At 45.4% G+C, this 16,274-nt stretch overlaps 1 protein-coding gene and 1 pseudogene across 5 annotated transcripts in view; both read right to left on the reverse strand.

The window, feature by feature from the left end:
• BCL2L10 (BCL2 like 10) overlaps positions 1–14,791 on the reverse strand; it is a 36,711-nt gene extending 21,920 nt beyond the window's left edge. Inside the window, exons 1-4 of one of the 5 annotated variants that reach the window (XM_059181569.1) lie at positions 14,268–14,790; positions 10,665–10,780; positions 10,386–10,533; positions 2,660–2,822 (exon numbers count right to left, since the gene is read on the reverse strand). In XM_059181569.1, coding sequence (XP_059037552.1) covers positions 10,500–10,533; positions 10,665–10,780; positions 14,268–14,732 — 615 coding nt within the window. In that variant the 5' untranslated portion in view covers positions 14,733–14,790 and the 3' untranslated portion in view covers positions 2,660–2,822; positions 10,386–10,499. Of the gene's footprint in view, positions 1–2,647; positions 2,823–10,385; positions 10,534–10,664; positions 10,781–14,267 lie in introns of all 5 variants that reach the window. The other 4 variants (XM_059181570.1, XM_059181571.1, XM_059181568.1 and 1 more) reach the window with 4 other exon arrangements.
• Positions 1,492–8,220, reverse strand: LOC131835418 (T-complex protein 1 subunit delta-like; annotated as a pseudogene).
• Positions 14,792–16,274: the final 1,483 nt, after the last annotated feature.

The raw sequence follows: 16,274 nt of genomic DNA on the forward strand, positions 1-16,274 counted from the left end.
TTCACAAAAATAGCCAAGGATTTATTTTTTTTCTTTTTAAAGAGCAGCATTGGGGAGACTAGATTTAGACCACTAAATATTCAGGCATACATTTTTTTTTTAAGATTTAAAGATTTAATTTATTTGACAGAGATCACAAGTAGGTGGAGAGGCAGGCAGAGAGAGAGGGGGAAGCAGGCTCCCTGCTGAGCAGAGATCCCAATGAGGGGCTCCATCCCAGGACCCTGAGGTCATGACCTGAGCCAAAGGCAGAGGCTTTAACCCACTGAGCCACGCAGGTGCCCCTATTAAGGCATATATATATTAATAATAATATATATGAGTAATTCAGACAGAGTGCTATTAGCAGAGGAAAAGGTAAGTCAACAAAATAGAGAATTGGTAGGGGAAAATTGACTATCTGCAATGCTGAAATATCTACCCCAACTCTGAGAAGAAGTGAATCCCACTTCATACTAAAAGAATTACAGACTGGATCAATGACCCAGAACACAGAAGATTTTCTTTATAATCGTGGGACAAGGAGGACTTCCCTCCAAAAGACCCAAACTCCAAAAGCCATAAAGGGGAAAATCTAGGATGATTTAATACTGGCAAGACTGTGAAGAGCTAAGCACTCCCTACCCTGGTATAAATTTGGATTGGTAGATTCGATTTTGAATAGTAATTTGGTAGCAGCCAAGTATTAATACTATTATCTGATTCAGAAACTCTTTCTAGGATTTTCTCCTACAGATATAGTCATGCATAACTATGGGAATAAAAAGACTATGAACCAAAAGAAAAGAAAAGAAAAGAAAAAAGAATCATGAGACTTTTTCCCTCAGTCCTTAGGAGAAGAAACATGCTAAAATACAGAGCAATGAAAGGTCCCATCAGCTTGATCCCAGGATGCCAAAACCAGGACCCCACCAGAAATCAAGAGTTGGATGCCTAATTGACTGAGCCACCCAGATGTCCCCTGACTAGTCTTCTGAGTCCTTTCTCTTCAGAAAATACAGTTCTGCCTTACTGCAGAAGTTGATGTAACCTTTCATTGTTGCTGGTGTAGAAGCTGCTCAGGATTCTCTCTCTCCCTCTCCTCTGACCCCAACCCCTCGCCCACCGTGCACACACTCTCCTCTCCTGTCCTGTCCTCTCTTTCTCCCCCTTCCCCTCTACCTTTTCCTCCTGTTCCTCTCTCTCTCAAAAAAAAAAAAAAAAAAAAAAAAAAGAAAGAAAGAAAGAAAGAAAAAGAAAAGATGACTCAGAAGAGCATGTCCAGTTTTTATAAAGGCCTGAAATGCCTGAAGGGATAGCATACTATTTTTTGAAACCAAGTATGAGTATTTGCATTAAAGGCTGCAAATGCAAAAATAAATAAATAAACAAACAAACAAACAAATACATAAAGGGTGCAAATACTATTTCAATCAAGTGCCAAATGGAAGATTAAGCCCTGGAGTTCAAAGAGGAAACAACCTCCTGAATAAGGAACATCAAGGCAGTCTTCTACTTCAGCCACACCATCCAGGGCCGTGTCGGTGCCAGTGTGTCAGCCAGATTCCTGTTTACCGCATCATCAATCTGTACAATGTTCCAGTTTCAGTTGCTAGAATAAGTGCACTGACTGAAATCAAAAAGGCTGGACGACCTGTTCTTCCAAAATAACTGGAAATATTATTTTATTATTATTATTATTATTATTATTAATTTGGATATTAATGCCTATAGGTTTTATCCTTGGGCATGTCAGTTTGTTAGTTCTGTTACTACAAAAATGGGATTCAGGCCAGCAGTTTCAGCTAGTGTACCTGAACCACTTCTATTACATCTGCCTTAGAACACAGTGGAATTCCAAACCACTCAACGTTCCTGAATATTCAGTTAACCATAGGGCCAACTTTCCCTCCAGAGCCCCGCCTCCTGCAAGAAGAGCTCCTGCTTCACTCAACAGTGAGTAGCACATGCGGCTTCCTGAATGGAACACTCTGCTTCTTCAATCACCAATTTGTCAGAACCATGCACAACTGTTAATTTTTTCCCAGTGATCTTAAGCAATTTTCCAGAACCATTTAAACCGACCCCCTCAGCTTGTCACCAGTGAACTGGTTACCATAAGCAACTGGCCTGGTTCCGCTGTCCTACAGAGGACTTCAAGGTCTTCTCTTCCAATATTCCTAGCCACCATGATCTTCATTTTGTTCGGGAAATGTAATGCAAGATCTCTAAGAGTATGTCTTAAGAATAGACTTCTGTACGAGAACACTGTATCTGGTTTAAAAAAATCTGCCTCACTAAATTTAGAACACAGGCTCTCTTCTTCCTTAGCACTGGGCCCATCTGGGCATCGGAAATGACTATGTGATTATCCCTGTTTTAGGAGCAGATAAGGAAAACTGCGTATGCCCATCTTATTAGCCTTTTCAGCTCTGGTTAGGTCGTCTTTTGGGTGAGAACCAGCCCTTCTACCAACATGTAGTCATCATCTGTACCACCCAGTTTTGTTATACATAAGCTACATAGAGTTTATATATAAACTATACATATGTGGTAACTAAAGATACATATAAATATTTATTTAAACTAGAACAAAATAGGGGAGCTGGCTGACTCAGAACATGAGACTCTTGATCTTGGGGTCCTGAGTTTGGAGCCACGAACTTACATACATACATACTTGGGGTTCCTAGGTGCTCCGTTGAGCGTCTGACTCTTGGTTTCGGCTCCAGTCCTGAATTCAGGGTCGTGGGATTGAGCCCCAGGTTGAGCTCGACGCTGGGCAGATAGTCTGCTGGAGATTCTCCCTCTGCCCCTTTCCACCTTGCTCTCACCCAATAAATCTTAAACAACAACAACAACAACAAACACTTAAAAAATAAAGTTGGGCAACCCTGTCGGAATCCCTCTCACTCCTGAGAGCTTTTTCTGTTATCTTCACTTAATAAACTTCCATTGCTTTACTCACTGTCTGCTGTCCACCGAGATTCACTCTGACTCTGTGAGACAAAAACCTCTCTCCCCCACATCATTTTGGTGCCGAGACCTGGGATCACTTCCACTAAGGGTGAGTAAAAAGCGGACTTTTTTCTTTCCTTTCCTGGGAGACGCCTCTTCCCTTAGCTGACCTTTTCTCATAAACAGCAAAACCCACACACCTGCGGCCAGTTAAAGGCAGAACTGTGCAGACGCAGTCTTAAGTCTCAGGTAATAGTCTTTGGGGAAAGGTTTGGTCAACCCTGCTTCCTCAAAGGAAGGGAATAAATGTTGGCCTAACCTTACCCAGTTCCGCTTTCTGTTCACTGGCTGGTCTTAAACGACTTTCTCCTGCCTCAGGGACTTTTTGCCTCAGGTCCTTCCAATCTCTGATAATCAGTAGGGACTTCTGACCAGGGACTCAGTTCACAGTCGCCCTTAGACTCCTCAATGCCTTCTCTAAGTACCTGGGGATTTTATGGGTTCCGTGGTCCTGCTGACTTTGTCATGTTGGGGAAGGATGTTGCCTATGGAGATATAAGTTTTATTTTGTTTTGTTTTTCATTTAAAAAGGTCTTTTCATGAGAACTTAGGTTCAGGAGGAAAATCTTTTCCTTATTTTTTGTTGCTTGGTAAGGTGTTTTTCTCTTAGGTACAGTTTAAGTTTAATCACAGCCAGGGACCCAAACCCAAGTTACTGGCAAGCAGGATTAGAGCGCTCTCTATGACAAGTTAGAGGGAGCCCAATGTTTCCTGAGCATTTACTAGAACACCTTGGGTATTGAAGAGGAAATTACAGACCCCCCAGCCAATTCCTTATTGGTTGCATTAGTGGCTGGGACTTTAATGGGTCATATAGCTGAGGCTTTCTTATTCCAACAACGGGAATATGAAACTATGATGATTCTAAATCTTGGGGTCTGCACCCCTCAATAGGGTCATGCTTACAAATGGGACCTCAGGTATATGGACAGAAAAAGCACCCAGGGGAAGGGAAGGGAACATAACTGACTCAAAGTAGAAACTGTTAACCTTGTTAAGCCTTTATGATTAGGGCAGATTTTGGGGGGTGGGGGGGGTAGTCCAGAGAAAAAAAGGAGGATCAGGTGACGGATGGTTAAGAATGGCTACTCCTGCCAGCCTGATACCTCCTCAACCCAAGATGTTAGACCACTCTCTCAGCTTGGGTAGGAAACCATGGGACACCTTGGTTCCCAGGGGAGTGCTGGTATGTAGGGACACCACATCACCTCTATCAGGTACGGAGAACTCTTACAGGGACCTCGAGATGGGAAACCATTCTCTGCGGGGACTCCTGGATTGGGTACTGCAAAACTGGGTAATTCCCAGGGTGCCTGGGTGGCTTAGTCATTAAGCATCTGCCTTTGGCTCAGGTCATGATCATGGGGTCCTGGGATTCAGTCCTGCATCAGGATCCCTGGCCGGTGGGAAGTCTGCTTCTCCTCTCCCACTTGTCCCGCTTGTGTTCCCTGTCTGTCAAATAAACAAAATCTGAACAAAACAAAACAAAAAACTGTGTAATTCCCCTTGTAAAACTTTTCTAGTGTTTTCCATGGGTTAAACTCAGCAGTTTCTTCAAGGCAAGGTAAAACAAGGCATGACCTTCCGGTAAGACATGGTCTCCTCAGTTCCCAAGGACGCCCCCTTGTGGTGCCTTTTAACCTACTGCAAACAATCTGGATTGCAAATGTGGGAAAGGACTGAGCTCTAACACACACTACATGGCCATAGTGGGATCAGATCTCCTACAGGGAACCAGGCGGATAGACTGAGGTACCCTAAATCCATCCAAGCTTTCAGGGCCCTGACAAAAAGACCTCTAGCAGAAGGCATTTAGCCAAACATGGTGGCTAGTAAACTCCCTCCTGACATATTGGGTATTGTCTAAATATACCTCCTCCAAATAAACCTAGATTGCTGGAGGAAACACAGGCCATCCCTAGCAAGGGGATGCGGATTCTCCCTCCCTCTCCCTCTCACTGTTCCTAATAGATGTGAGGGGCTTTTCCCTCATTCATTTCCTAGGTTAATGGCTCTAAGCGGAGCCAACCGTGGTTAGTCTCTCTCAGGACGACGAGTTTAAAGAATATTCCCCAAGCAGCTGAAACTCCTTTGTTTCAGGGAAATTTCCTGTCTTCTCTGACCTGACATGGACTGCCTAAACCCTCCTATTGGTGGAAAAACTACTCATCTGTCCAAGCGGACGAGCTTTAGAACTGGGAACCCTTTTCTGGGTCTTCTGGCAGCACTTTGCCGGTCTTTCTGCCCCACCCCCTCCTGTTTCTGCACCTTGGGTACAGACACATACACTGCTCACTACAGATCTCCCCACCTGTGTCTCAGGGGATAACTGACAATGGGGAACAAATGGACTTTTAAGAGTGGGCCCACGGGTGCCTGGGTGGCTCAGTGGGTTAAAGCCTCGGTCTTCAGCTCGGGTCATGATCCCAGGGTCCTGGGATCAAGCCCCGCATTGAGTTCTCTCTCAGCAAGGAGCCTGCCTCTGCCTACTTGTGATCTCTGTCAAAATAAATAAAATCTTAAAAAAAAAAGAAAAAATAATAAAAAAGCAGCTACATCTCCTTAAAAAAAAAAATAAATAAGTGGACCTGGGTGGAACATAACTTGGTATTTAAACTAAATTTAAACTATAGGTCTTTTAAAGTTATCACCATTAAATGTAAAGCTTGTATACTGTCAAGGTTTGCTGAAGGTCAAATAAGCTCGTATTATCTCTGTTGCAATTTGTCAGCAAAAAGATGGCTGAAACGATGGTTAATTGTATGTCTCATCTCCAAGTTTTCACAGAAAATGTTAAAAGAGCTTTCAAAGTCTTTGGGATTAAATTCACTGGACATCTAGGTCTTTCCCAAATAGGAAAAGGTGCTCAATCATTGATTCCTAATGTAGGTTTGTGCTTCTGACTACTTATTGCAAAGAAACTAAGGATATTTTAAGCTGCTGGTAAACGTACTTTGTGTGCAACCAATTCATAACTTTGCCATTTCAGGAATTCTGGTGCGACAAATCACAATGGATTACTACTTAGTCTTCACTGGAAACTAAGATTTCTAAGAATGTAAAATTAGGCAACGCTGTAGAAAAAAAGATGTGTATGAAAGACAAAAGGAATGGAATACTATTTTTGTTGAAGGATAAAAAAACAATTTTGTCCTAGTAGATACCGGTTGTTTGCAGAGAAATGGCGTGGGACAAAATCTCAATGCAAAAGAAAGTTGTTGGTTTGTGAAAGGAAATCTTTGAAAAGGAATTTTAGGTGTGGTCAGGATAGACTAAGATTACAATAAAGGGATTTTATAAGTACACTGGCAGAAGATTGTTAAAAAGACAAAAGTTTTCTTGAATTGCTCTTGATAAAATGTAAACAGCTATTTTCTCTTTGCCTGCCCCGAAAAACTAGTTTCTAGGTTTTGCCTTAATCAGGTCTTTGAGATGCTTAATCCTATTTAGCTAAGTGCTTTAAAACTTTCCAAGGTTTTAACAAACTTCTCCAAGACTTAAACCATGAACAAAGTCTTGTTGATTCATCAGGCTTGTTTGTCAAGTTATACTCTGGTATAAGGGTCATCACTCGATGTTCTGGCCGTTGTGAAGTGTTTATGTGACCCAGAAATAATTTGTCAGTTGTATCATAATGAACTCTCGTATCATTAACAATGTCCATTTCTGAGTTTTTGTCTTTTATAACTTTATTCTCTTGTGAAATGAGTTTATCTTCAATGGGGTTCATAAAAAGGACTTTTAGGACAAATACTGGTATTCACTATCTTTTTTTTTAAATAAGTTTTTTAAAATTTTATTTATTTAATTGACAGATCACATAGTAGGCAGAGAGACAGGCAGAGAGAGGGGGGAAGCAGGCTTCCTGCTGAACAGAGAGCCCGACTTGGGGCTCAATCCCAGGACCCTGAGATCAAGACCTGAGCCACCCAGGCGCCCGCCTAATGTTTTATGTTCATCCTTTTGCATGTGCTGATGTGTGTACCGTTTGCAGCTCATGGGGACTCACTGGAGCCATACCACAAGCCCCTGGACCAGCCCCTGGGTAGAGTCTAACAGCCGCGGCCCGACGCCCCATTTTGGCAGGGAGCAGCCAGAGCGGTCATCATCCCACTATTCTCTAAGGGCAGTTAGGGTTACTATTTCCAAGTGGGAGGAAAGAGGAAGGGCCAGGTGAGGTTAGGTAGGGAGAGACAGGGAGCCACGGGATCAGGCTAACAAATTCCAAAAATGTGGAGGCACGGGAAAACCAGAGATAAGGGAATAAAGTGACCACCCTGCCCTGCTCGTGGGGGGGGGGGGGTGTCTTTTACGATAAACTTGTGACCAACACAGAATAACCAGACCCCAAAAAGGAAGTAAGCCATAGAAGGTGTTATCACTAGTCCTTGCTCAATGGCGGTATCGGTAAAAACGTTAAAGAGATTTCAGGTCCCTGGTTCAGAAGAGACCAACCCTAAAGGCCTTTTTCGATTCCACTCAGGAGAGACATCATCAGTATTGGTCTTTCTCCATCTGACTTTCTTCACTTGGCATAGTTCCCTTGAGGTTTCTGAAGTACTTTGTTATTTTTAAGATCTACACCAACAGCCCCGGTGGGGTCCGTCACTTCCCTCACTCCATTTCCACTTACTGGATAAAGCAAACTTCAACACGAAGACGGAGTTCAATGAAATGGCTGTATTACCGAGCAGTTTCTCTGTCATTCAATACCACGGGTCAAGACAAGTTAAGACTTCAATACCCTTTTTCAAATCCTTCTGGAATGACTTGGAAATAATAGTTGGATGAACCCCTTTCTGAAAAAGCTTCACACACGAATCTAAGAGAACCAGCAACAACGATCACCAATGTGGTACCATCTCCTGCTTCTTTATCTGGACAGCTCCACCAGCATTCCGGCTATAGGACACAACGTCCGCGTTTGCTTCAGCATGGTGGTACCATCATTTGTAATGGTCACATCCTTCCCCATCTTCACTTATTTTTATCCTTTTGGTCCCAGGCTTGTTCTAATAGCATCAGCAACAGCTTGACCATGGAGAGATTGCTCAAGTAGCTTTGGGGTGGCTTGTGGTTCTCAGGCAGCCCCAGGCAGCCCTGGGGGCACCCACTCAAAGAGCACCACTGCTTGGCTGTGGGAAGCCTGGAGGGTCTGGGTGGGCTCAGAAAGGAAAGATGGGTATGGATTCCAGCTGGCTGAAGAGTAATGGCATACACCATTCGCCACTGAGGTGGATTCGAACAGGTCACTCCAAAATATGAAACTGTGGCATATTATTTTGAGCTTAAGGCAACTGAGAAATAGCATATACAGGAAAGGCTCTTTGCCCTCCACTTTTCTGCCTAAAAGCAGGGCATGCATTTCCTATGATAAAGGGTTTTTTTTGGTTTTGTTTTGTTATGGGAATACATGTGGGGGTGGGGCACAGGAGGAGATCCGGAAAGAAATCTTACTTGGACTCCACACCCAACACAAGAGCCCAATGTATGACTTCATCTCACAACCGGGGGAGGACAACCTGAGCCGAAACAAGAGTCAGGTGCTTAACTGACTCAGCCACCCAGGTGAAGTTCATTGATTCATCAGTTGCATATAACACCCAATGCTCATTCTATCAAAGTGTCCTCCTAATGTCCCCACTCACCTCCCCTCCAGCAACGCCCATTTTGTTTCCTATAATTAAGAGTCTCTTATGGTTTGCCTCCCTCTCAAATTTTTATTTACTTTTCCTTCCCCCAGGGTCATCTGTTTTGCTTCTTGAATTCCACATTATAAGTCATATATTTGTCTTTCCCTGACTTACTTCACTTAGGGTAATACTCTCTAGTACCATCCACTTCATCGCAAATGTCAAGATTTCATGCTTTTTGATGGCCATGTAGTATTCCATCATGTATATATACCACATCTTTATTCATTCATCTGTCGATCGACATCTGGGCTCTTTCCATATTTTGGCTATTATGGATTTTGCTGCTATAAGCATTCCCCCTCCCTTTTTAAAGAGATTGTTTAAAAGTAATCTCCATCCCTAGCCTGGGGTTCGAACTCACAAGCCCAAGATTAAGAGTCACACTTTCCAGGGCGCCTGGGTGGCTCAGTGGGTTAAGCCGCTGCCTTCAGCTCGGGTCATGATTGCAGGGTCCTGGGATCGAGCCCTGCATTGGGCTCTCTGCTCAGCGGGGAGCCTGCTTCCTTCTCTCTCTCTCTGCCTGCTTGTGATCTCTGTCAAATAAATAAATAAAATCTTAAAAAAAAAAAAAAAAGTCACACTTTCCACCAACTGAACCAGCCAGGTGCCTCAAGAAAGGTGCCCTCTTATTCCAGGAAGGAGAGCACAATTATCACTGGAGATGGAAATCAACTTCAAGAAGACCATACAAACAAACCGGACTAAAATAACCTTCACCTTCCATTAGATTTCCCTATCTATTTCCTAGTCCCTGTCCTCAGAATATACTACCCCTCTACTTTGTCTACTCCACAATTGATCACTTTTTGTTAAAATGGTCTATAAACCCTGAATCTACACATTCCTTTGAAGTTTCCACTCTTCTATAGTTTCCTGTAAAAACATCAAGATCTGTGTATTTTTTAGCTGTTAACCTGTCTGCTAAATTCCCAGGCCTCAGGTGGAGAGCCTTAGAGTATAAGGTTTTCCTCTCTATCATCTTGCCAGTGATGGGTTGACTGCAAAATGGAAGGTAGAAGTAAAGGACTTTTTATGAGCTTGTGTACTGATTGCTTAAAATCAAGAATAGTGGGGCGCCTGGGTGGCTCAGTGGGTTAGGCCGCTGCCTTCGGCTCGGGTCATGATCTCGGGGTCCTGGGATCGAGTCCCGCATCGGGCTCTCTGCTCAGCAGGGAGCCTGCTTCCTTCTCTCTCTCTCTTTGCCTGCCTCTCCATCTACTTGTGATTTCTCTCTGTCAAATAAATAAATAAAAATCTTAAAAAAAAAAAAATCAAGAATAGTATATATCGTATTTAAACAAGTAAAAAAGGAAATTTATCAATTCAAGTTACTCCTAAGAACATTCTTATTAAATTCCAAGGAAAACCAACAAATTTTAAAAAAAGATACGTAAGTTTATTAAAAATTTGAAGATATTTAACAATTTAGTGAAGTTAAAAAAATAAGTTCTTTGTAAAATCTAGAAAGGTAGAATTAGGAATTAGATTTCAAAGGATTTAGAAAGAATTCCCTATAAAAGTTTTTAATGTTACATTCCTTGTCAAACTGGGACTTGGGAGGGCCTTCGGCATTCCATCCCTGACTGCCTGCCTTGAGAATTAAGTCCGCAGCAGCACAGGAAACTGGCTAGACGAGAGATGCACATTCACTCTGATCCAAGTGTAGCAAAAAGCACCATGTTTCTTACTTACTAGAATGTAGCTTCTACTGCAATTTCTTAGAGCCATGAACCTTTAGAATCCATCTTCCCCACTCAAAGAGCCATTTTCGCCTTTGTCTTAATACCTCGGAGTACTCGCCAGGAGTTAAAGCTCCTGCTGAACTATCACCACGGGACTCCTTAGATGAAGGCAGGTAAAAAACAGTCTCAGAGGATGGTTTACTCTGTTCTATTCTTTCACATCTCAAATTCAGGTGGCTGGTCACAGTTTTTAGGCAGGTAGAAATGCGTTAAAAATTTCAGAACTCACGGTAATCTTTTCCAGAAGTAGATTAAGATCACTGCCGTAAAGCATGACAGAAGAGCCTGGACCAGCAGTCTTTTCCAAGACAGCAGCGCGGGTGTGAAGAAGAGACAAAAGCCATCCTGCAAGGGGGAGGGATAGGCAGTGAGACTGGTGCAGAATCCCCCACAGCTGAACTTCATGATATACACTAGTGCTTTGGGATTAAACAGCAAGGAAACTTTTGGATTTAAAGCATAGAGGCAACCTGTACTTCAGAAACTGAGTTTGGATTTGTAAGGAATCCAACAGGGCAAAGAAGAACATAGGAGACACAACTTTGTCACAGCAAGAATACTTATCTTTTGATTTGCACCCCCCCCCCCATTTTTAAGAGGACACCAACCCCCTCACCCACCAAATAATCTGATTAAAAATGGGCAGAGGAGGGGTGCCTGGGTAGCTCAGTAGGTTAAGCATCTGCCTTCGGCTCAGGTCATGATCCTGGGGTTCTGGGATCGAGCCCCACATCAGGCTCTCTGCTTAGCAGGAAGACTGCTTCTTCCTCTCCCACTCCCCCTGCTTGTGTTCCCTCTCTCACTGGGTCTCTTTGATAAATAAAAATCTTAAAAAAAAAAAAATGGCAGAGGACCTGAATGGACCTTTCTCTGAAGAAGACCTACAAATGGCTAAAGGACCCATGAAAAGATGCTCAGCATCACACATCGTCAGGGAAATGCAAATCTAAACCACAGCGAGAGGTCACCTCACACCAGTCAATGTCTAGTATCAAAAATACAGTAAGTGTTGAAGATTTGGAGAAAAGGGAAATGTTTACGGGAATGTAAACTCATGCAGCCACTATAGTATGGAAAACAGTATGGCAGTTGCTTAAAAAAAATTCAAACAGGAATGGTGTATGACCCAATAATTCCATTTCTGGGTATTTATCTGAAGAAAACAAAAACATTAAATTGAAAAGATATATGCACCCCTGTGCTCATTACAGTGGTATTTACAATAGCCCAACTATGGTACAACTCAAGCATCCATCGACAGGCTAATGGATAAATAAGATGTAGTATTTATACAATAGAGTATTAGCCATAAAGATGGAGCTCTCGCCACCTGAACCAACATGGGTGGACCCAGAAGACATTATGCTAAGTGAAGCAAGTCAGAAAGACACAAAACATGATTTATATGTGGAATCTAAAAAATGAAAGAACTGAACAAACATAATAGAAATGGGCTTATAAATACAAAAAACTGGAAGAGAGGTGGGTGGGAAGATAGGCCAAATAGAAAATAAAACCATGAAGCATTTTTATTACTTATTTACTATTTTTTAAAATTTTACTTATTTCAGAGATTGAGCACCAGCTGGGGTGGGGAGGGCACGGGGAGGAGGAAGAGGGGGAATACAAGGGGAGAGGGGCAGAGGGAGAAGTGGACTACTCCGTGCTAGGCAGGGAGCCTGAGGTAGGGGTCTATCCCAGGACACCAGGATCATGACCGGAGCTGAAGGCAGATGCTTAATCAACTGAGCCACTGAGAGGCCCCTCATTTCAATCACTATACTGTACATCCGAAATCATTAACACTGTAAGTTAATTATACCAAATTTTAAGTTAAGAAAAATTTTAAAATTTCAAAGAAAAAAAAAAAAAACCTAAGAGGATCGTAGACTACTTTACCACATTCTTTCCTGAGCAAAGGGCAGGGCCGTTTGGGAAACTGGCAAATCGCTAGGTTGAAATTGATCATCGAAGACAGTAATACAAGAAGCTCCATTCAGGGGGCACCTGGGTGGCTCAGTGGGTTAAAGCCTCTGCCTTCCGCTTAGGTCATAATCCCAGGGTCCTGGGATTGAGCCCCATATCGGGCTCCCTGCTCAGGGGGGAGCCTGCTTCCTTTCCTCTCTACCGGCCTCTGCCTATTTCTGATATGTCAAATAAATAAATAAAATGTAAAAACAAGGAAAGAGGCTCCATTCAGAAAAATGGAGAGGAAATGAATGAAGTCTGGAGAGTGGCTTTTTTAAATGCAGGGGAAGGGAAAGAGAGAGAAGAGTGCAGAGGGGAGAGAGAATCTTCAGCAGGCTCCGTGCCCTGCTGGAGCGACTCAATCTCACAACCCTGAGGTCAGGACCTAAGCCAAAAATCAAGTCTGACATTTCACCCACTGAGCCACCAAGGCGCCCTGAGATAGTGGCATTTAAGTGTAGCTGGGAGAGGTATGGCCATGTCTTTACTCAACTGGGGGAATCTGGGCCTCTTGATGCTAAAGGAATAGTCCTTAGTCAATGCTATTGAGTCAAAATGAAAATAAGAACTATGAGCTCCTTCCAATCAATTTCCTCTAATTACAGAGGGCCCTTCAGAGCCAAATGCCTTAAAAAGGGCTCAGGTCCTTTCTTAAGAGTGCCCAGGCCTGGATGATTGAAGAACAGCACACAGGCCAAGAAGAACACAGGAGTTAATGCTAACAACTCGAACTGTTCATAGACAGTCAAGGTTCTGATTCCCATACTACCTCTCCTCCACAAATGGGGCCAATTTCCTCACAATAGGGGATGCCAGCTACCAACAGGAACTAAATTTCCGGTCTTCCTTTTTTTAAAATTTTTATTTATTATTTAACAGAGAGACAGCAAGAGAGGGAACACAAGGAAGGGGAAGAGAGAGGGAGAAGCAGGCTTCCTGCTGAGTAGGGGGCCAACAGCGGGATTCAATCATCCTAGGATCCTGGGATCACCACTGGAGCCTAAGGCAGACACCTAACCATTGAGCCACCCAGGTGCCCCTCCACCCCTTAGTTCCTTTCTTAATAGCTGGTTCCAACATTTTGGCCAAATTCATTATGTAACTTGGGTCACTGCAGTCCTTGACTCAAGACCAGGAAGGAAGAGAGGAAAAGACCAGGAGTCTCGCTAAGAAACCAAGAGGCATACTCTCCTCATACTGAAGGGTGGGTGGGCTTCCCTTGATCACTGACGGGGTTCAGGAGCTGCAGGGCAGAAATCAACGACCTGCAGCTGAAAGCCCAGGCACCTGGTTATCACTCAGTGAGGGGCTGGGTGCAAAGGGCTGGAAGTTAAGGAACCCTGAGTCAACACCACCACTGGGTGCCTGAGCACACCACTTCTGGCCTCTGCTCTTCTTAGCTAAGAAGTGTCGGGGCCTGGGCAGGGGAATGCCTTTTCACTTGTTACGGTTTTATGCTGGTGCTCTCCAAACGTTAACAGGCAGAGGAGAGTTCTCACCCACCTGGCCCAGGGTCACCCCACTGCTGACTTTACCAGTTTGGGGATCTCTCTGTGAGCTAAGCGTCCAGCCCTAACGTGGGCGTGGGCGCATCCGAAAACCCCTAAGACCGGCAAGGGTAAGGCCAAAGTGTGCCAAGCAGGTCATGCGCGGCTGCTTTAGAATGAGTTAATAGAGAGCGGTCTAGCGAGGGCGGTGTCTGCCAGTCTGACCACCAGGAGAGAAAGCCCGACTTAACACTGGAAATCCTCGTCTTGCTGAAAGGAACGCCTCATGCGGATGACCCCGCGAGCCTCCTCCCGCGGTCGGGCCATTGGAGCGCGCCCCCGGCTGCCTACCCGCCCCCGCGTCCCCCCGCGCTCACCCAGCCGCCGTGCGCCTCCAGCCAGGCGCGGTGCTGCCCTGTGAGCCGACCGCAGAGGAAGTCCACCAGGCGCCGGCAGTCTTGGCGAACGCTGGCCTCCCACTCCCCCAGCTCCAGTTCCAGTTCCGGGTCCGGCCCCAAGTTCGAGCAGGCCCCCGACGGCGGGCGCTCCAGCAGCGTTCCCGCGAAGGTCAAGAGCGCCACCACACGGCCCCAGCTTAGGGCTTGGGGGTGGGCGAGTATCTCCCGCTCCAACTGAGCCACCAGCTCGACGCGGTTGCCGCCGTAGCCGCGGTAATCCGACAAGAAGCGCTCGTGACGCTGCCGCACGACGGCGGCCACCGAGCGCAGCACCGCGGCCTCGCGCGTAGACGGCGACCGCGCGGGGGTGCCGGGGCCGCGGGCGCAGTACTCCAGGTAGTCGGTCAGCAGCTGCGCCGTGCGCTCCCTCAAAGCGTCCGCCATGGCCCGACCTCTCCCCGCGCTGCCCGACCCGACCCGGTTTTCTAGGTCCCGCTGCGCCTCCGCCCAGGGAGGGGCCGCCACACCCCTCCCCGGTTCGGCCCGGTAGTTGTTTTTCTAGGTCGGGAGAGGAGCCTTTGATGGGAATCCCATCCGCACCTGTTCCAGCCCCAAAAGCCAGGCCCCGTGGTGTGCACGCGCTCACAGGGCGATAAGAGACTGAATGAGGCCTTTTGTGGGGGGTGGGGGTGGTGATTATTGTTTAGCTCTGGGGCTGGGGAACCCAGAGGGGACAGTTTGGGAAGTTGAGCCAGACTTTTGCCTTCTCTTAAGAAGAGGTTGACAAAGGCTACCCACAGCCCTCCACGGACGACTCCATTGCGAGGATCATTATCTCCCGATTGGACGGAAGCCGCAGGTGTGTGTGCTGGGGATACCGGCCTGTGGATCTGGCATATGCGGCAGGAAACAGGATACACTGCTCAGGCTGCGGGAGTGCCAGTACTGGCCGTGTCCATTCATTCACTGGTATTTATTCAGAGCCTGTTAGCGCTGGAATGTAATGCAAACCAAGGTGTGTGGCCCCTGCTCTCAAGAACCCTACAGTCTGGTGCTGAAACAAAGAAACAGCCCCCCACAGCAGAGTTTAATTATCACTATAGCCGGAATGGCTGAGTACCCAGCTCCAGGATAGTAGCTGCTTCTGGTAGCTACCATTTCTATATTGCTTACAATTCTCTTTACTTTTTACTGGCAAATTTCTCATTATTCCAAGGCTCTATTATAGTTAGCATTCCCCCCCTTTTTTTAAATAGATTTTATTTATTTACTTGACAGAGAGAGAGAGAGAGAGAGATCACAAGTAGGGAGAGCGGCAGGCAGAGAGAGAGGGGAAAGCAGGCTCCCCGGGGAGCAGAGAGCCCGATTCGGGGCTCGATCCCAGGACCCTGAGATCACGACCCGAGCTGAAGGCAGAGACTTAACCCACTGAGCCACCCTGGTGCCCCTATAGTTAGCATTTCTTATATTAACCTTTCTCTGTTCATGATACTGTATGGCTTCTTTCTCCTGATTGGTCCCAGACTGACACAAAATTGGTATTAGCAGTAAAAATTCTGTGGGTGCAGTGGTCTGGATTATGTTTCACCCTGGTCCCACTCAGGGTGAAAGAGGAGTTGGTGCCCCTTGTTTCACCTACAAGAAAGAAGAGGCAAGACATTTGGGAGGTCCTTTCGGATTTGGGAGGCAACATACACCACGTATGAGTGTGTGAATTTGACCCATCCTCAGGCTGGTGGATTGGGAGGAACAAGAGAAGATTCTATAGTACATTTAGGCTGTACTACAAGCTGCTCTACCACCTGGGTCTTATGCTCCACCAGATCCAATGATCTGTGTGTGACATGCCAAAGAGGGATCCTGTATGGACATTCCAGCAAATGCCAATAGGAGAATTACAGCACAGACCTCTAGGTTTTCAAAGCAAATCTGTGTTCTTCTCTGCACATAGCTATTCTCTTTTCAAAAAGCAGGTTCTGACTTGCT

The sequence above is a fragment of the Mustela lutreola genome, chromosome 7 (genome assembly GCF_030435805.1).
Source record: "Mustela lutreola isolate mMusLut2 chromosome 7, mMusLut2.pri, whole genome shotgun sequence".
In the NCBI taxonomy this organism is placed as follows: Eukaryota; Metazoa; Chordata; class Mammalia; order Carnivora; family Mustelidae; genus Mustela; species Mustela lutreola.